Here is a 21,915-nt window from a genome sequence, read left to right on the forward strand (position 1 = left end):
TTAATTATGTTTCTGCTTACATTTTTATTTCTTTGTATAATTTCATATAGGTATAACTTTATCTAGAAGAAGATTTATGTTTTAGAAATTAATAACTCAAGAGCTTTAGAATATAGATTGTGCCTACTTTGAAAAATAATTTGAATTGGCTTACAGTAAAAGATAGCAGTATACTAAAGGAAGGAAAGTAAAAACTAGGCAGGAAGACAGAATAAAGGAGATAATGAAGACAAATGTAGTTATCAAAATTTGGTCCTTAATTTTTAATTTCCTGGAAACCAAGGCAACAAGGATAATACGGTGGCTTACACTATTCTTATTGTATATTCAAAGAAAGCATACTAGTTCATTAAGGTGCTTAACATTTTTCCCCAAAGTTTATGATAAGAAAAATGTATTTATTTATAAAGGGACACTGTCAGTGTAACTGATGGGAGAAGTCACCTACAGGTCAGATGCCTAAGGAGATGAGAAATTATACTACTGATCTCATACTATATTCTTAACTTGCTTATATTTTGAAGGACTTTCATATTTTTTTCAATCTTATCTTTGTGTCCTGTATAATAAGTTATATTAAATATAATGTATAGTAGAGCTATATATGATTCCATGCCTTTGCTATTGTGAATAGTGCTGTGATGAACATACAAGTGCATGTTTCTTTTTGGTAAAAAAATTTGTATTCCTTTGGGTATATACCCAGTAATGGGATTGCTGGGTCAAATGGTAATTTTGGGCCAGGCGTGGTGGCTCATGCGTGTAATCTCAGCACTTTGGAAGGCCGAGGCAGGTGGATCACCCGAGGTCAAGAGTTCAAGACCAGCCTGACCAACATGGTGAGTCTCTGTCTCCACTAAAAATAAATAAATAAATAAATAAATAAATAATAATAATTAGCTGGGCATGGTGGCACACACCTGTAGTCCCAGTTACTTGGGAGACCTAGGCTGGAGAATCTCTTGAACCTGGTAGGCAGAGTTTGCATTAAGCTGAGATGGTGTCACTGCACTCTAGCCTGGGTGACAGAGTGAGACTCTGTCTCAAAATAAATAAAATAACATAACATAAAATAAAAGTAGTTATGTTTTAAGTCCTTTGGGAAATCTCCAAACTGCTTTCCACAGTAGCTGAACTAATTTACATCCCACCAGCAATGTATTAACATTTCCTTTTCTCCACAACCTTGCCAACATCTATTTGCTGATTTTTGTTTATAGTAACCATTCCGACTGGTGTGAGATCTTACCTCATTGTGATTTTGATTTGCATTTCTCTGATGATTAGTTACGCTGAGCAAATATACTTGTTGGCCTCATGTATGTATTCTTTTGAGAAGTGTCTGTTCATGTCCTTTGCCCATTTCTCAATGGGGTTGGTTTTTATTTGTTGATTTGTTCATGTTTCTTATAGATTCTGGATATTAGACTTTTTGTAGGATGCATAGTTTGCAAATATTTTCTCCCATTCTTTAAGTTGTCTGCTTACTTTGTTGATAGTTTCTTTTGCTGTGCAGAAGCTCTTTAGTTTAAGTCGCACTTGTTTATTTTTGTTACAGTTGCTTTTGGAGACATCATCTTGAAATCTTTACCAAAGCCTATGTCTAGAAAGCTATTTCTTAGCTTTTTCTTCTAGGGCTTTTATAGTTTTAGGCCTTACATTTAAGTCTTGAGTTGATTTTTGTGTATGGTGAAAGGAAGGGGTGCAGTTTCAATCTTCTGTATATGTTTAGCCAGTTACCCTAGCACCATTTATTGAATAGGGAGTCCTTTCCCCATTGTTTGTTAATGTTGACTTTGTTGAAGATCAGATGGTTGTAGATGTGTGGCTTTATTTCTGGGTTGTCTAATCTGTTCTGTTGGTCTGTGTGTCTGTTTTGTATGAGTACCTGGTTACTGTTGCCTTGTAGTACGGTTTGAATTTGAATAGTGTGATGCCTGTGGTTTTCTTCTTTTTTTTTAATGCCTGTGACGTGTGTGTTTTAGACTGAGAGCTCTAGTGGGAGAGTGATGAATTGAATAAAAGAGATGTCTCACCCTTTATCTCTCACTAGTCTCACTTGTCTCTCTTACTAGTCTCACTTGTCTCTCTTACTAGTCTCACTTGTCTCTCGCTAGTTTATTTTGCTATCGCTTAGATTTTCTTATCCATCCTCATTTTTTTTTTTTTTTTTTACAGACTCAGGTTATTATATTATGCTATTCTAATGATCAGTGAGAGGTTCTTTTCTGTTTCAATCTGTTTTACATACTACTAACATGCTGAGTTGTTTGGAAAAAATTTTAATTAGCTCCTTATTCCTATTCTAAGTGAACAAATTCTTTTGCATTTTCATTTTTTTCTTGGAGTCTGATATGGTTTGGCTCTGTGTCCCAATCCAAATCTCACCTTGAATTGTAATAATCTCCACATGTCAAGGACAGGACCAGGTGGAGATAATTGAATCATGGGGGCAGTTTCCATCATGCTGTTCTCATGATAGTGAGTGAGTCTTATGAGATCTGATGGTTTCATAAGCATCTGGCATTTCCCCTGCTTGCACTCATTCTGTCTCCTGCTGCCCTGTGAAGAGATGCCTTCTGCCATAAGTGTAAGTTTCCTGAGGCCTCCCCAACCATGTGGAATGTGAGTCAATTAAACCTCTTTTCTTTTCAAATTACCCAGTCTCAGGTATTTCTTCATGGCAGTGTGAGAACAGAGTAATATAGAACCTCCTTGTAATCTCACTGTATTTCTCTGCTTTCTGTTTTCTGACTGTTCCCTGCTTTGTTTAGCTAGCATATTCGCTGTTCTTTATTTTTTATTTATTTTTTTTTTTGAGACGGAGTCTCAAGCTGTTGCCCAGGCTGGAGTGCAGTGGCGCGATCTCGGCTCACTGCAAGCTCCGCCTCCCGGGTTCCCGCCATTCTCCTGCCTTAGCCTCCTGAGTAGCTGGGACTACAGGCGCCCGCCACCGCGCCCGGCTAATTTTTTGTATTTTTAGTAGAGACGGGGTTTCACTGTGGTCTCGATCTCCTGACCTTGTGATCCGCCCGCCTCGGCCTCCCAAAGTGCTGGGATTACAGACTTGAGCCACCGCGCCCGGCCTGTTCTTTATATTTTATATCTCTTAGTTTTTTCTCTAGTACAGGGCACTTTCTGTTTTCAAATGCATGGCAGTATCTTTCATAGTTATCCATACCCATTGCAAATCTCATCTTTTCATGAAGATGTATTTTATTGGACTGTCATTGTACTATCCTCTTCTATTTCTGAACTGTTGGTTAATACATTTTAGCAAATGATTGTTCCATAAGTGTTTTATATATTCTTTCAATTGGCCAGCTAGATTGTTAGCTTCTAAAACAGCACTACCAATAGAAATATAAAATGAGCCAGACATACTTTTAAATTTTCTAGTAGCCACATTTAAAAAGCAAAAGAAACAGATACAATTAACATTAATAATATATTTTATTAAACTCAGTATATCTGCTACTTTGGTGGTTAGCTGAGATTTTGACAGTTACCTACCTAAAATGCCAAGATAGAGAAGTATTCTATTACTACAAGTATAGTCACACCCATCCTCTTACCCTCATGAACCCTAACTCTTGGTAACTACTACTCTCTTTTCTGTCTTTATTATGTTGTCATTTAGAGAATGTTACATAAATAGAATCGTATTTTATGTGATCTTAGGAGACTGATTTTGTTCACTCAACATAATATCTGTGATATTTATCCAGGTTGTTGTGTGTATTGACAGTTTGTTCCTTTTTATTGCTGAGCAGCATTTCATGGTATGGACTTGCCACAGTTCATTTAGCCATGTACTTGTTGGGAGGGCATTTAGTTGTTTCTACTTTATGACTATTACAAATAAAGCTGCTCTTAACAATTATGTACAGGTTTTGTTGTAGCTATGTTTCCATTTCCCTGGGATAAATTCCCAGTAGTGAAATTACTTGATAATATGCTAACTGTATGTTTAGTTTTGTAGTATACTGCCAAACTATTTTCAGAGTGACTACCATTTTATGTCCTTACAAGCAATTTATGACAGATCCACTTTTTTTTTTTTTTGCATCCACACCAGCACTTGCTGTTACTACTGTTTTCTGTTTTAACTGTTCTGATAATATATGCAGGGATAACTCTTCGTGCCAATCCATATATCCTCTTTGATCAAATGCTTCTTCATGTCTTCTGCCGATTTTCTGATTGAATGGCCAGCTTCTTTACTATCAATTTTTGAGGGTACTTTATACATTCTAGATGAGTCCTTTATTAGATATGTGGTTTACAAATACTTTCTTCCAGTCTGTAGCTTATCTTTTCAACTCTTTAGCATGATCTTTCTCAGAGTGAAAGTTTTTATTTTTGTGCAGCCCAATTTATTAGTGTTATCTTGAATAAATCCTGCTTTTGGTGTCATATCTAAAAACTTGTAGCCAGGCTCTAGATCCTGAATATTTTCTGCTATGTTATCCTCTACAAGTTTTATATTTTACATTTAAACTATGATTAATTATGAGTTAATTTTTATAAAAGATGTGCAATATCTTATAGGTGGAGTTTCATGTTTTTTGGCCTGTTGATAACCAGTTGCTATGACATTATTTGCTAAAAAGGTTGTTCATCCTCCATTGCATTGCTTTTGTATCTTTCTTCAGAATAACTTGTTGATAATCATTTAGGGCTATTTCTGGGTTCTCATTTATGCTTCGTGATCTATGTGTCTGTCAACTCACCAGTGCTACACAGTCTTGAATTATTATAGCTATATAGCATGTCTTAAAGTTAGAGAGTGATTCCTCCCACTTTATTTTAGATATTTCATGTAATTGGGGTCATATATTTGCCTTTTTGTGTCTGTAAACCAGTGAAATAAAGTGAAATAAACTTTCACTTACCAAGAGGTTTCAAGATTAATCCATGTTGTAGCATGTATCAGAACTTCATTCCTTTTTATGGCTGAATAATATTCTGTTGTCTGGACTATATTATTAAAAGTTATAAATTTTTAGTAATTAAGACTGTGTAGTATGGGACTCCTTTCTTTGTGTTTCTGCTTATTCATATTCCTTTGTTCAGTTACAGCAATGGTGAGAGAACAATTTTCTTAGAAACTTTTCTTGTCTACTTGACTGTTGAGGGCACAAACATTTAGTCTATAACATTATGTGTTATATATGATATATAGCACATATATATGTGTTTATATAGTGATATATAAGCATTTAGTCTATAACACCACTGCTGTGGTGTGGATGGCTGTAATGGGAGTTCAAGAAAAGCCATCTTTGTGGGTACTGGAAAGAGTTTCTGGATTAAGTGGTATCTAAATTGATATTCGTAGATTTAATGGAAGTTAACAAATCCAGGGTTTGAGAGGGAACCCTGTGTCATGCATAGGGAGTAACACATATAAAGGATTTTCTGTGAAGTGAGGGATGGTATTGTAGATACTTTCCTTATGGCAGTAGCTGGGAATTAGAAAAACCTGAGGCTGGGAATTAATTTGGGCTTTCTGAAAAGTGTTACCATTTTAGAGTTTATCCAGAATAACAAATTGCAAATAAATCCAGCAGTTTAACAATTGTTCACTTTGATTTAAATAATGAACATTGAATGATTGCATATGAAATCTAAGATTTCAAATTATTTAAAGACTCATTCTATACCTAAAACATACACAAAAGGTACTTAATTTGCTAGTATTTATAAACCTTAGCGTTCTTAGAAGACAACATGTTTCCAAGTCAGCATTTTGTATTTCAAAATTTTTACTCAGTAAAGTTTATTTACTTTATGTAAATAAAAGTTACTGCAGTTTGAAAAGCTCAGCTATGATATTTATTTTACACAAATTCACTTAAGACTGATTCTTGAGTAGCAAGCATCATTGTGGACCACTTCTCTAACAGCGGTAGTACCTTTCAGAATTTTTAGAAGGCCTGGAGGAAAAGAACACCATTTACCGTGCAAATAGAGTATCACAAAGATGCATTCAGATTTATAGGATGTCTCAACTAGTTTATCCTTCTTTTATACTATGGTCACAGTGATTTGACACATCTTTTCAAAGAACAGATTTTTATTTTTTATTTTATTTTTTAATTGTTTAATTGCAATATAATCTTAATCTTAACAATACACAATTCATAATAAAATAGAAACAAATTTTAGGCGTTTACCCATTCTTTGATAAAAGAATTACAAATATTTTTAAAGAATAGATATGACACAAGTGACATTTTGTAAGCAATGTACTAGTAAATGATGGAGTATAGGATACCTTGAAATGATGTTGAAAGACTTTCAAATTCTCAAATCATTGAAAGTACATAAAATGTGTAAAACACAAATACAATATTAAGTAATGCATAATGCACATGATGTATTGTGAAAGTACAAATATAATTGTGTCTGTGAACCAGCACTATTCCAAACTGTTTTCTAAACAGTGTAAACTTGTTTTTCATCTGTATTTCCTGCTTTGTATCTTGCTACACATGCTAAAGTAACTCAAAGAACAGATTTTTGATATTTAGCTTTGTTTTTTATTTAGCTTTTTCAGCTTTGCTACATCACTTCCTTTGCTTTTTAAGATGTTTTCTTATGTGTTTTTAAAGTATTTTTATTTGATTTTCTTATACTGGAACCTTCAAAATCTTCTGCTTTCTTGCTGAAATAACTTTAACAAATTCTTTTAAATTATAGACTATGATGTGTAGATGTTTCATTTCTTACCCACAAAAAAATCATTGTTTCCTCATTTTACTCTTCATAGAGCTTTTATAAATATCACCTCTCTCTTTCTTTCTTAAATCTACACTTCTGACTTCATAGCAAGTGATTAAGTGCATTTTGTAGTCTATATTAGTATCCTGGATCTGCCGTTTACTTATGTGTGACCTTAGTCTTGTTGCTTAACCTCACTTATCTTCAGTTTCTTTCTATGAGAACAATGAAGCCTCACTGTAGTTCTTCATAGGATCGTTAGAGAATTGTTTAAACAATGGAGATCAACTGTTTTTACTTATTATATGCTTTAGTTGCTAATAAACAACTCATTACAAGCAAATAAATATTTTTGTAATCTTGGGATGATATTTTCATTCGGCAGTTAGCCTCTTTAACATGAATGTATTAAAAGTTAACAATAAAGGTTATAAAAACATCTCACTGTAGAAAGCATAGGCCCATTAGAACATCTGTAGTAAATATTTTTACTGCTTCCGGCAATGAAATCAGAGAGCTAAATGATACATAGAAAGGGGCATTGTGTTTTTGGCTGTTAAAGATGTATACTCAGGCTTCATGTAACAGAGCCTGATTGTTAGAATTACATATATTAATTGTTAATTCCTTTCAAAGCAGGCTCCCCCAGTTACCCCTGCAATGAACCCATCTCTGCTATTTACATATGTAATTATTTGGTTATACCAGACTCTGCTAAAGCAGTTACAACTGGTTTAGGAGATTCATCTAAAAAAATTCTTCAGTACTCTACAATTCAAGTGTATACCCTTTATTCTACAAATTTATACAGAGGCCCATAGGCATAAACCTCATTATCTGCTTCTATTGGTTCAATCAGTAAGTGTCTATATTATTGATTTTCCAACCTTTTGTTTTTATATGGTTTATTTCTCGAGAACCTTTTCTGAGTTACCAATCACTAGTGTTAAAGATTCACAGTAGTGACAGACTGAAGTCAGTTGGGCTCATAATAAAGAACAAAAAGGAGTTTTATAGTAAGGCAATGGTATGGTAAAAAAGTGATGTTTGAGTTGGTTTCAGTAAATGTCCGAGTATTATCTAATAGAGTGTATGATCCACAATACATTTGATTTTTCTGGAAACATAAGACAAGCTTGCTGAGTTTCATGATACTTCAGAGGTGTTTGATCGGTGACTACCTTTTTTTTTTTTTTTTTTTTTAAATAGCTGGAAGCTGGGGTGGTTAGAGAACTGATAAGTGCTAACCTTAACTAAATGCTAACTGTATGTCTCCCATTGTGCCTAAGTACTTAATTATCTCATTTAATGCTCCCAACAATTCTATTAGACAGGAACTTTTTTTTTAGGTTTGTAGGTACATGTGAAAGTTTGTTACATAGGTAAACTCATGTCATGGGGGTTTGCTGTACAGATTATTTCATCACTCAGGGATGTATTAAGCCCAGTACCCAATAGTTACCTTTTTTGCTTCTCTCCCTCCATCCACCTTCAAATAGACCCCAGTGTCTGTTGTTTCCTTCTTTATGTTAGTAAGTTCTCATTATTTAGCTCCCACTTACAAGTGAGAACGTGCGGTATTTGGTTTTCTGTTCCTGCATTAGTTTGCTAAGGATAATTAGCCTCCAGCTCCATCCATATCCCCACAAGAGACATGGTATCATTCCTTTTTATGGCTGCACAGTATTCCATCTTGTATATGTATCACATTTTCTTTATCCAGTCTGTCATTGATGAGCATTTAGGTTGATTCCATGCCATTACTATTGTGAATAGTGCTGCAGTGAATATTTACATGCATGTGTTTACATAGTAAAATAATTTGTATTCCTCTGGATATATACCCAGTAATGGGGTTGCTGGGTGGAAAAGTAGTTTTGCGTTTAGCTGTTTGAGGAATTGCCATACTGCTTTCCACAATGGTAGAACTAATTTACACTCCCACCAACAGCATGTAAGTGTTCCCTTTTCTTTGCAACTTCACCAGCACCTGTTATTTTTGACTTTTTAATAATAACCATTCCGACTGGTATGAGATGGTGTCTCATTGTGGTTTTGACTTGCATTTCTCTAATGATCAGTTTTATTGAGCTCTTTATTCATAAGCTTGTTGGCCACACTTATGTCTTCTTTTGAAAAGTGTCTGTTCATGTCCTTTGCCCACTTTTTATTGGGGTTGTTTTTCTCTTGTAAATTTAAGTTCCTTATAGATTCTGGATATTAGACCTTTGTCAGATGCATAGTTTGAAAATATTTTCTCATATTCTTTAGGTTGTCTCTTTACTCCATTGATAGTTTCTTTTGCTACGCAGAAGTTCTTAAGTTTAATTAGATCTCACCTGTCAACTTTTGCTTTTGTTGCTATTGCTTTTGGTGTCTTTTAGACAGGAACTTATATTCGCCTTTTGTAGATGAAGTAGCTGCGGCTTAGAGAAATGGTTTTATAGGCCGAGTGTTGTGACTCACACTTGTAATCCCAGCACTTTGGGAGACAGAGATGAGATGATCACTTGAGGCAAGGAGTTTGAGACCAGCCTGTTTAACATAGTGAGATCTTATCTCTTAAAAAAGAAAAAGGAAAGAAATGCCATCATTAAAGACACACAGCTAGTGAGTGGTAGAGTTAGAATCTGAATCCAGAAAGTTTGAATGCAGAGCCAATCTCTTAATCACTATTGTAGCTATTTTCATTAGTAAACCTGAAATAGTAGAAGGAGTTGAAGTTGTTTTGTATGAAAAGTGAAACTAGCCTTTAACTAGAGAGAATATCTAGGTCAGTCAAAGGGCAGAATTTCAGAGGGGCTAGTTGCTTATACCTTTTGTCTCTGTTATACTGAAAAACGTATGCATAATGTAATATTTCAAAATTTGAGACAAATGTTTCCAAAAATTGTCTCAGTTGTCTCTTCACTTTTTTGATTGTTTCCTTTGCTGCACAGAAGTTTTTTTAAATTGATGTGATTCCATTTGTTCATGTTTGCTTTGGTTACCTGTGGTTGTGGGGTATTGCTGGAGAAATTTTTGCTCAGACCAGTGTCCTGGAAATTTTCCTCAATGTGTTTTTATAGTAGTTTCATGGTTTAAGGTCTGAGATTTAAGTCTTTAATCCAGTTTGATTTGATTTTTGTATATCATGAGAGATAGGGGTTTAGTTTCATTCTTCTGCATACAGATACCCAGTTTTCTCAGCATCATTTATTGAAGAGATTGTCTTTTCCCTAGTGTATGTTCTAGGTACCTTTGTGAAAAATGAGTTCACTGTAGGCATGCAGATTTGTTTCTGGGTTCTCTATTCTGTTACATTGGTCTCTGTGTCTGTTTTTATGCCAGTACCACGCTGTTTTGGTTACTATAGCTCTGTAATATAATTTGAAGTCAGGAAATGTGATTTCTCCAGTTTTGTTCTTTTTGCTTAGGGTAGCTTTGGCTATTCTAGGTCTTTTGTGATTCCATATAAATTTGAGCATTGTTTTATCTATTTCTCTGAAGGATGTCATTGGTATTTTGGTAGGGATTGCATTGAATCTATAGATTGCTTTGGATAGTGTGGATATTTTAACAATATCGATTCTTTCAATTCATGAACATGGAATATTTTTCTATTTTTGGGTGTCCTCTTCAATTTATTTCATCAGTGTTTTATAGTTTTCATTATAGATATCTTTCACTTCTTGGAGTACATTAACTCCTAGGTATTTAATTTTATGTGTGGCTGTTGTAAATGGGATTACTTTTTAAATTTCTTTTTCACACTGTTCACTGTTGGCATATAGGAGTGCTACTGATTTTTGTATGTTGATTTTGTATCCTGTAACTTTACTGAATTTGTTTATCATTCTAATAGTTTTCTTGTGAAATCTTTAGGTTTTTTCAGGTATAAGATTATATCATCTGCAAACAAGGATAATTTGACTTCTTGCTTTCCCATTTGGATACCTTTTCTAGCTTTCTCTTGTATAATTATGCTAACTGGGACTTCCAGGACTATGTTGAATAACAGTGGTAACAGTGGGTATCCTTATTGTGTTTCAGATCTTAGAGAAAAGGCTTTCAGTTTTTCCCCATTCAGTATGATACTAGCTGTGGGTTTGTAGTATATGCTTTTTGTTATGTTGAGGTATGTTCCCTCTGTCCTTAGTTTTTTGAGAGTTTTTATCATGAAGGGATGTTGAATCTTATCAAATACTTCTTTAGCATCAATTGAAATGGTCTTGTGGTTTTTCTTCATTCTGTTGAATGAATCAGATTGATTGATCCGTATATCTGATTGATATACAATCAGATATATCAATCAGATATACAAATCAGTGTATCAGATTGATTGATTTGTATATGTTGAACCATCCTTGCATCCCAGGGATAAATCCCACTTGATCATGATGAATTATCTTTCTAATGTATTGCTGAATTTGGTTTGCCAGGTTTTTGTTGAGGATTTTTGCATCAATATTCATCGGAGGTATTGGACTGTAGTTTTGTTTTGTTTTGTTTTGTTTTGTTTTCTTTCTTTCTTCCTTTCTTCCTTTCTTTTTTTGATGTGTCTGTGACTGCTTTTGGTATCAGGGTAATACTGGCCTTGTAGAATGAGTTTGGAAGTATTCTTTCCTCCTCTATTTGAAAGTATGCCCTTCTCTATTTTTCAGAATAGTTTGAGTAGGATTAATATTAGTTCTTTAAATATTTGGTTAGAATTCAGCAGTGAAGCTATCATTTCCTGGGCTTTTCTTTACTGGGAGACTTTTATTACAGCTTCAGTCTTGTAACTTGTTATTAGTCTGTTCGGGTTTTGGGTTTCTTCCTGGTTCAATCTTGGTAGTTGTATGTGTGTAGCAATTCATCCATTTCTTCTAGGTTTTCCAATTAATTTGTTGCTCACAGTAGCCGCTAATGATCCTTTGAATTTTTGTAGTATCAGTTATAATGTCTCTTTTTTTATTTCTGATTTTATTTATTTGGATCCTCTCTCTTAGTCTGGCTAAAGATTTGTCAATTTTGTTTAGCTTTCCAAAAAGTAAACTTTTTGTTTCATTGATCTTTTGTATTGTTTTCTTTATTTCAATTTTATTTATTTGTGCTCTGATCTTAATTATTTCTTTTCTTCTACTAATTTTGGATTTGGTGTGCTCTTGATCATTTAGTTCTTTAAGATGCAGCATTTGATTGTCTATTTGATATTTTGCCTCTTTTTTGATATTGGCACTTTACACATCCCTCTTAGTACTGCTTTTACTGTATCCCATAGGTTTTGGTATGTTGTATTTCTATTATTATGTTTCAAGAAAATTTTCAATTTCCTTCTTAATTTCTTCATTGACCCACTTGTCATTCAGGAGCATATCGTTTAATTTCCATGTATTTGTATAGTTTCCAAAATTTCTCTTGGTATTTCTAGTTTTATTCCGTTGTTGTCAGAGAAGATGCTTTATATTATTTAATTTTTTTGGAATGTCTCAAGATTTGTTTTGTGACCTAACATATGGTCTGTCTTTTCAGTTGATCTATGTGCTGAGGAAAAGAGTGTGTATTCTGAAACTGCTGCATGAAATGTTTTGTAAATATCTATTAGCTCAATTTGGTCTGTAGTGCAGATTAATTCTGATGCTTCTTTGTTTATTTTCTTTCTGGAAGATGTGTCCAATGCTGAAAGTGAGGTTTTGAAGTCTCCAGATATTATGATATTGGAGCCTATATCTGTCTTTAGCTGTAATAATATTACCTTTATATATCTGGGTGCTCCAGTGTTGGATACGTATATATTGAAATTGTTATATCCTCTTGCTTATTGACACCCTTATCTTTATATAGTGACCTTCTTTATTTCTTTTTGTAGTTTTTGTCTTGAAATCTCTTTTGTCTGATATAAGTACAGTGACTTCTGCTTTTTTTTTTGGTTTTCTTTGGCATGGAATATCTTTTTCCATCTGTTTATTTTCAGTCTTTGTGTGTCTTTATAGGTGAAGTGTGTTTCTTTTAGGCAACAGACCATAGGTCTTCTTTTTTCATCCATTTAGTTAATCTGTGTCTTTTGATTGGAGAGTTTAGTCTATTTACATTCAATGTTAACTATTAAGTAAGGACATCCTTTTGCCATTTTGTTTTTGGTTTTCTGGTTGTTTTGTGGTCTTCTTTCTTGCATTTCTGTCTTCCTCTAGTGAAGATGATTTTCTCTGCTGGTTTAGTTTCTTGATTTTTATTTTTTGTGTGTCCATTGTATATTTTTTGGTTTGAGGTTACCATGAGCCTTGCAAATACTATCTTATCACTCATTATTTTAACCTGATAACATAACACTATTTGCATAAGCAAACAAACAAGCAAAAAGGAAACTAGTAAAAACTTGCCTTTGTTGTTTCTGTTTATGTCTTATTATACTGCCTATGTCTTGAAAAGTTGTTTTAGTTATTATTTTTGTTTGGTTCATCGTTTACTCTTTCTAGTTAGGATAAGAGTAGTTTGCAAACCACAGTAACAATGTTATAATATTCTGTGTTTTTCTGTGTATTTATATTACCAGTAAGTTTTGTATTTTCAGGTGATCATTTATTGCTCATTAATGCCCTTTTCTTTCTGATTGAAGTACCCCCCTTTAGCATTTCTTGTAGGACAGGTCGGGTGTTGATGAAATACCTTAGCTTTTATTTGTTTGGGAAAGTCTTTATTTCCTCTTCATAGTCAAAGGATGTTTTCACTGGATATACTATTCTAGGGTAAAAGGTTTTTTCCCTCAGCAATTTAAATATGCCATGTCACTGTCTTCTGGCATATAAGGTTTTCACTGAAAAGTCTGCTGCCTGATGTATTGGAGCTCCTTTGTATGTTCTTGTTTCTTTTCTCTTGCAGCTTTTAGGATTCTTACTTTATTCTTGACCTTTGGGCGTTTGATTATTAAATGTCTTGAGGTAGTCTTCTTTGGGTTAAATCTGCTTGGTATTCTATAACCTTCTTGTACTTGGATATTTTCTCTAGGTTTGGGTAGTTCTATGTTATTTGAAGGTTTACTCAAAATAAACTTTCTATCCCTATCTGTTTCTCTGCCTCCTTTTTAAGGCCAATACCTCTTAGATTTGCCCTTTTGAGGCTATTCTCTAGATTGTGTAGGCACGTGTCATTGATTTTTACTCTTTTTTCTCCTCTGTGTGTTTTAAAATAGCCTTTCTTCAAGCTCATTAATTCTTTCCTCTGCTTGATCCAGTCAGCTCTTAAAGGACTTGATGCATTCTTAAGTATGCCAATTGCATTTTTGAGTTGCAGAATTTGTGCTTGATTTTTAAAAATTATTTAAATATCTTTGTTAAATTTATCTGATAGAATTCTGAATCCCTTCTCTGTGTTATCTTGAATTTCTTTGAGTTTCCTCAACACAGCTGTTTTGAATTCTCTGTGTGAAAGGTCACATATCTTTGTTTTTCCAGGATTGATTCTTGGTGCCTTATTTAGTTCATTTGGTGAGGTAATGTTTTTCTGGATGGTGTTCATGCTAGTCGATGTTCCTTGGTGCCTGGGCATTGAAGAGTTAGGTATTTATTGTACTCTTCATTGCCTGAGCTTATTTGTAGCCATCCTTCTTGGGAAGGCTTTCCAGTGACACTGCAGTTCTTGCAGACTTGTAGAGGTACCACCTTGATGGCCTTGGGCAAGATCTGGGGTAATTCTCTAGATTACCAGGCAGAGTCTCTTGTTCTCTTCCCTTACTTTCTCCCAAGCACACAGAGTCTCTTTCTCTTTCTGTTCTGAGACACCTAAAGCTGGGGGTGGTGTGACACAAGCACTCCTATGACCACCACCACCACCACCATGAGGTGCTGGGTCACACCTGAAGCAAGCACAGTGCTGGGTCTTGCCCAAGGCCTGCCTTAATCACTCCTCAGCTATAGCTGTGTTCACTCAAGGCCCTAGGGCTCTACAGTTAGCAAGTAGCAAAGCCAGCTGGGCCTGTGTCCTTCTCTTCAGGGTGACAAAGTCCCCCTGGCCACCAGCGGGTCCAGAGATACCATATAGGAGTCAGGGACTAGAGTCAAAAACCTTAAAAATCTACCTGGCATTCTGTTGTATTGTGGCTGAGCTGGCACTCAAACCACAAGACACAGTCCTTCCCCTTTTCCGCTTTTCCACTTTCCCCTTTCCAAAGGCTGAGAAACCTCACCCCGTAGCCACCGCCATTCCTGGCCATGAGGAGTACTGCCAAAGTACCACCGACATTCCCTTAAGGACCAAGGGCTCTTATATCAGCTTGTGGTGAATGCTGTCTGGCTTGGACTCACTCGTCAGGTCAGTGAGCTCCCCTTTGGCCCAGGGCAGGTCTAGAAATGCTGTCCAAGAGTCAAGTCCTAGAATTGGGGACCCCAAGAGCCCACTTGGTGCTCTACCCTACTGTGGTGGTGTTGGTACCTAAGATGCAAGACAAAGTGCCCTTTACTCTTCCTTCTGTTTTTATCAAGCGGAAGGAGTTTTGCCCCATAGCCACCACAGCTGGTAATGTGCATAGTCTCACCTGAAGCCAACAAGTCTCAGAAACTCACCAAGGCCCTCAACATAGTACCGTGGTATCACTGCTGGTTATTCAGGACCCAAGGTCTCTTCAGTTAGCAGATGATGAATGCTACCTGGACTGGGTCCTTTCCTTCAAGGCAGTGGGTTTCCTTCTGGCCTAGGGCATATCTAGAAATGTTGTCCCAGAGCTAGAGCTCAGAACAAGGGCCTCATGACCTCAAGGTGCCCTATTCTTCTGTGGCAGAACTGGTAAACAAGATGCAAGACAAACTTCTCCCCACTCTTCCCTCTCCTCTTCTCAAGTGAGAGGAAGGGGTTTCTTTTGTATTCACAAGCTGTTCAATCTGGGGTTGGGGGAGGGGTGATGCCAGCATTCCCTTAGCTGCCCCAGCTGGTATCTCAGTGTGTACCATGCTACTTTAGTCCACTGTGTTTGGGCCTAGTTCAGCACTAGGACTCACCTATGAGGTGCAGTCCTTATGGCCTAGACTGCCTTTCAAGTTTTTACTTAGACACCAAGAGTACTCTGGCCTTTGATACTGACGTTTGTGGGCACTCAAGTTTGGACCTCTGGTATCAGTGATTCCCCTCTGGCTAGGGCTGGTTGAGATGCCTTCTTGTGGGTGGACATCAGCTTAGTTTGGTCAGATTTTCTTTTTGCTATAACAAGATGGCACTGGATTCAGTGCCTCACAATTGCTCTGTTGTCCCTTCACCAGCACCCAGAGATGCTCCTGGCACCAAGCCATGCTGCTGGGGTCAGGGAGGGGTGGTGTCAGAGACTCAGAACTGTTTTTCTATCTTTTCAGTGTCTCTTTCAGTAATATGAGGTTAAAACCAGGTACTGTGAGTGCTCACCTGATTTTTAGCTCTTATGAAGGTGCTTTTTTCTGTGTAGTTGTTGGTTAACTTAGTGTGCTTGTGGTAGGGGTAGGGGGACAATCTGTGGAGTTTTCTGTTCTGCCATTTTACCTCACCTCCCTCCTAAAAAATATTCTTAAATGAGATTGTAATGTTTGTATGAACTTGCATGAAGACAGACTTCTTGTGTTTGGATCCTGTGTCTCTTACCCATTTTGTAACATTCTTCAACGTACTTATAACTCTGTGCCTATGATTCCTTATCTGTAAAATGAAGATAATAATAGTATCATAATAGATGTAAAACATTTAAAACAGTACTAAATGCCATGTAAGGTTAGGTGGTGGTATTATTACTATTTATCCTGTTTACCTCATATTCTGTGGTCATCTGTCAGTATTTGTGAATACCTTTCAGTGACAGGAAATTAATTCTACTTCTTGATCCTAATTCTACTCCCTGTCTGTTCCTAATCTTGTTTTTCCTTTGCTTCCTCTTTTCTCATCTACTCATATTTTATGTCTTCCTTCATGCTTTATATAACTTTTAGCCACCTTCAGTGTTTTTTGGAATAAAGTAGTGTATGCATACATACATATACATCTTTGTTCCTAGAATTTACCACTTTTAGTGCATGGTTTTTATCTTGGACATTCATATATTCTAGTTCCCAGAACAGTAACTTCTAGACTTTAATAAATTATTTATTGAATGAACGAAGGAATCAATGACTTCAAATTTGTGAGGCGTTGTATATGATTATTATTTTATTCCTAAATCTTATTCCTTAGACCAAAAGGATATCCAGTTTGACAGTGTTCTTTTTTAAGAATGATGCTTATAACTGAATATAATAGTTCCTATGGGATTCCATCAGCAGAGAGTAAAAGAGTATTATTATGTCATTTTATTCTATGTGTATTTGTCTGCTACTGTACTTAAAATACCAAATAGGAGGGGCAGTATGACTTTGGACTCACTTGCCATAATGCTGAAGTCAAATGTGTTGCTGTTAAATCAGCTTTCTTTTACCCAATTCACATTTTTGCTTTAAAAAAAAATGTTTTACAAGACCTTGCATATTTCTGTTCAACTTATTTTTTAACATTCATTCCATTATTTCAGTATTTATTGTAAGTTGTATCAGTTTCATATTTCTTCATCTTCTATATATGGAGTTTATGTCCCAGTTACATCTCCTTATCTGTAAGACTAGTAATACCAAAAAAGAAAATGAATTTCATGTCTTAAAATTTATCATTAGTAAATTCTATATTTTCTGTTGATTATCACTTTTAAAGGCCAAACCCTCTTTTTAGGAAGTTTTCCTGAATCCCACCCAGGAATCACACGCTGTAGTTTGCTCTATTTTACTAGATTTGAAAGCAGTCTTTTCCATTTATGTGGAAATTAGATTTCTGTTCCCTAGTTTCAATGCTTACAACACCTTTCACTTACCTGTAGCTCTTATACTTTTGATCAAAATTAATTTTATACCAGAAGCCAGGAAATTTTTTAGAGTAGTAGTTTTGAATTCTTGTTATTTCATTCTACTGTTATCAGTAGCCTCCCATGTTAACACCATTGTTTCTTTCTGTTTACTTTCAGCTGGTTGGTGGAGAATTTGACTTGGAGATGAACTTTATTATCCAGGATGCTGAGAGTATAACATGCATGACAGAGCTTTTGGAGCACTGTGATGTAACATGTCAAGCAGAAATATGGAGCATGTTTACAGCCATTCTACGAAAAAGTGTTCGGAATTTACAGACTAGCACAGAAGTTGGGCTAATTGAACAAGTATTGCTGAAAATGAGTGCAGTAGATGACATGATAGCAGGTATGGGGTTGTCTGACAGGAAAGTATAACTTAAATGTTTATAAAGTTTCACATACTTCCCTTTATATTCCATAGGTAATGTAGATTTGTTGACACTACTTTGATTTAAAATAAATGGAAATGTATGAAAATTTTACTTTTTATATTAATGGGAAACGTGAAGAGTGGAAGAAGAAAAACATAATTACTGTAGTAGACAAACATAATTACTGATGTTTTCTAAATTTTAGAAAATCTCAGTACCATGGAGTGCTATGAAATCTATCAGAAAAATAAACAGTATCTTTTTATGTAGTATTTCATTAAGCTTTTACATAATTAAAATACCACAATAGGTATTACAGTACTGTATAATGAGCATTTTACCAAATTCTCCTAGTTCTGTGCCCCTCAATCTGGCATAAATGCAACTATGACAGGAGGTACTAAAAGTCTTAGATAAGCATGTTGTATCTTTTGGACATGTCCATTTTGGAAGAAACTTGTATTAAAATAAACTAATATATTATGGGCTAGAACATAAAATTCACCAAGAATTTCAAGATAAAAATACTAATGTTTTGCTTGTTTGGGTTATTTCAAACAGTAACTTTGAAATCTATATTTTTTTCACCACCAACCCTTTACTACCTTGCACACTCATTCTCCTGTGTGGCTGGATGCATTTCAGAAAAGTGTTTTGAATATTATTCCAGAGCAAGTATCATTCCAGAAAAGAAGTTTAAAGTTTGAAATGTTTATTTTTTGTAAGCCATGAATTTTCAGCCTAAGTATCTTCTGACATAAAAGCATTTTCGTAATTACACAAGTGCTGATATTACCCTCCACAGTATCATTCCTGATCCGGGAAAGTAGTTCAGATACCAGAGAATACTCTTTAACATTTTGGCTTATGCATTTAATTATTTTTAAAATTTATGGAACAATACATTAAACAAGAAAGAATGGAATGAAAAATGGGTTAAAAAAGAATGCAAAATTGCAAAAAGAATGCTTTTAATTTAAATATTTCAAAAAATTTGATTTTCTGAGAAAATATATTAAAAATCATATCTAATTACCTTCAGGGTGGCATATATCTTTTTTTAGAATGGTTTAGCAGTCCCTGTATGGGGTACTGATGGCTAACTTGATGAAAAATGAGATTTAGACATCTGTTTCTTAAAATACCTTTTTAATAAAGATATATTAATAGTAGCATTTCTATAAATTCTAGAGTTACTTAATAGGAATGTATTAATATAGACTTATGTGTACACATGTTTTGTAGGACATCACATGATCTTTCAATTCTTATATCTGAGCTTAAGCTCTTTTTTTTTTCTTTTGTAAACTGGCTGCTTCTCTATGGAGTGCAGTTTAGAGAATGAGCCAAAATTACACATATAGTAATTTACTGGTACATAATTCATCAGCACTGAAATGTAACAGTGACAGTACCATAGAAGTTCATATCTTGACATTGCTATTATATAAAGCTCCTTAATTCTCTTATCTTTTTCTCAGTAATAATATTAATAACACAAAACTTTCACTTTTTGCAGTTTCTAGCATTTCCCTTCAAAAGAGCTTGATGTTGGAAGGATATGAGAAAAGAGAATAAATGTCAGAAAAATACCTCTGTCTTGCTTTTTAATAGAGAAATTAAACTTTGAATATTATACTAAGGAAGAACCGGCAGCCACCAAAACACTACTAACATTCATATCTGAATGTATTGTAGTATGTTAAGTTCAATGGGGTCCTTTTTATTTAATAATATAGTATAAGTGTTACTAGAAGTGGCTAAATTAAATATGTATAGCAAATTGATGAGAAAATTTCATGGTGTTAGTATTTTTCCTTTAAAAAAAAATCATTTCTGATTACTTTCAATCTTGTTCTCCAGAAAAGAAGACCTTCTATAATAGAATTAAACTGAGCTGCTTGGTTGTGTTACATATACAATATATAAGTAATTACTATTTTTTCTCTTTTAAAAATAATTTCTGATTGTTTTTAATCTTGTTCTCCAGAAAATATCTTCTGTAATAGAATTAAACTGAGCTGCTTCGTTGTGTTACATATATAATATGCAAGGAATTTTTAAAAATTTCTAATTAAATACAAAGTTAATAGATTACTTTTTGTGACATACATGGGAGATAAGATAAAGACTTGTATAACTTGAAAAAAAATTTAGATGTTGCAAATATTTTAAAAAGTTTTTTTAAAGTATTTTATGTAAACCTTTAAGAAATCTTCTGTAAAGGTTGCCATTGCAGCTAATTGCTTACAAATACTTCATATTATAGAAACATTAAATGGACTAAGACAAAAATACTTCATATTAGCTTAGGGTTTTTACAGTACTTGAATTTTTTATAGAAACATGCTTTTTGACCTATATATACTAATATTTTCATACATTTTTGTTGCTTAAGTGATGACATGTTTTATTTCGTTAAAATATTACTCTGAAAGTGGCATATCCACTGTCACACTTTTATTGTAGAGATTACTTGCTTATTGTGTGTTAAATAAAATTATTTATGAATTGATTAATTATTAATTGATGAAAATAAGCATACTAAGTTTCAATTTTGAAATATACAAATGAGAAATATTTTTTAAAGTCTCAAATTCCAGTTATTAATCTGTGATATGATATTGAATAATACACATTATATATCAGTACTAAGTATTTCAGCTTACCCTAACCTAACCTTTTTATTAATTGATTATAAGCTTTTAGAATATATATGTGTATTGCTTTGTAATAACCTTTGTAGTATGTTTCATTCTTAAGAAGTGCTTTAGAAATTGAGGAAATGAAGTATAAATGTTTAGATGTTCAATTTCTTGCAAAGAACAATGGCAGAAGAAGTATTAATCACAATATGTAGAGAAAGCAATCAGAGACAAGAGATTAAATGTGTAATTTTTCTCATTATTAGGTGTGCTGGTCTGTTATATGCACATGTACACTCACACTAGCATGATGGATACCATTAGTAATGTACTTACAGACTAGTGTGTAAGAGTGAGGGTTCTGAAACTATACTGTCTGGGTTTGAATCCTGATTCTACCACTTACTAGGTCTGTGTTCTTGAGCAATGTGAATAAATTATCTGTGCCACAATTTACTCATTTTACAAGGGGATAAAAATGGTACTTACCTCATAGGCTTGGTATGAGGATTTGTGAGGTTAGTATATGTAAACCACTTGGAATAATGTCTCACCTGGAGTAAGTGGTAAAAATTGCTAGTGGGCCAAGGAATATACCAAGAATATATTAAGAATGGACAATTCTGAAAGACAATATAGTCAGCTGTTACTTTTTCATTTGACAATAACCAATTTACAATTTTACATCTTTGTATATTTTCATATTTTTACCTACCTTTCCCTGCACACAGCAGGCTGTGTTGTGGTGTGTGTGTGTATGTGTTCTGGGAATATATAAAATCTATTTTACATTTCTGCTAAGAGAGCTTAATTGCATTGGTGATTTAATGGGGGAAAATCATATAATTGAAATAAATTATTTTGGTTATTTAATGAGTTAAAAATTGTTAATTGGGATGGCTATTCATGAGGACATTTAGCTGTATTAGATACATATATATAGAGAGAGATGACAATGACAACTTTTATCTTTCAAAAAGTATATTACCTTGACAGATGGCAGCTCATGACTAGAGTTCAGAATAACTTTATTTTCCTTTGAAGATCTTCTAGTTGATATGTTGGGGGTTCTTGCCAGCTACAGCATCACTGTCAAGGAGTTGAAGCTTTTGTTCAGCATGCTTCGAGGAGAAAGTGGAATCTGGGTAAGCTGTGGTCAGAGGGAAAGGTATTCAGTATTAGTTCATTAATACTTAATGTTCAAAAGTTTGTCTCTAGAGAGCTATATACTTGAATTTATAATGGAAATTGCTTTCCTCTTAAATGATTTAGTAAATGTTTTATAAATGATTTAAAATTAATTTTCTCTCTAGTTAAAAAACAGTCC

At 34.3% G+C, this 21,915-nt stretch overlaps 1 protein-coding gene across 7 annotated transcripts in view; it reads left to right on the plus strand.

Moving 5' to 3' along the window:
• Positions 1–21,915, plus strand: part of NBEA (neurobeachin) — a 742,365-nt gene that overhangs the window by 81,481 nt on the left and 638,969 nt on the right. For all 7 annotated transcript variants that reach the window (XM_028837519.2, XM_028837523.2, XM_028837524.2 and 4 more), the window contains exons 2-3: positions 17,687–17,918; positions 21,633–21,733. In XM_028837519.2, the coding sequence (XP_028693352.1) occupies positions 17,687–17,918; positions 21,633–21,733 (333 nt within the window). The remainder of the gene's footprint in view (positions 1–17,686; positions 17,919–21,632; positions 21,734–21,915) is intronic.

Source organism: Macaca mulatta, chromosome 17 (assembly GCF_049350105.2).
Source record: "Macaca mulatta isolate MMU2019108-1 chromosome 17, T2T-MMU8v2.0, whole genome shotgun sequence".
NCBI lineage: Eukaryota > Metazoa > Chordata > Mammalia > Primates > Cercopithecidae > Macaca > Macaca mulatta.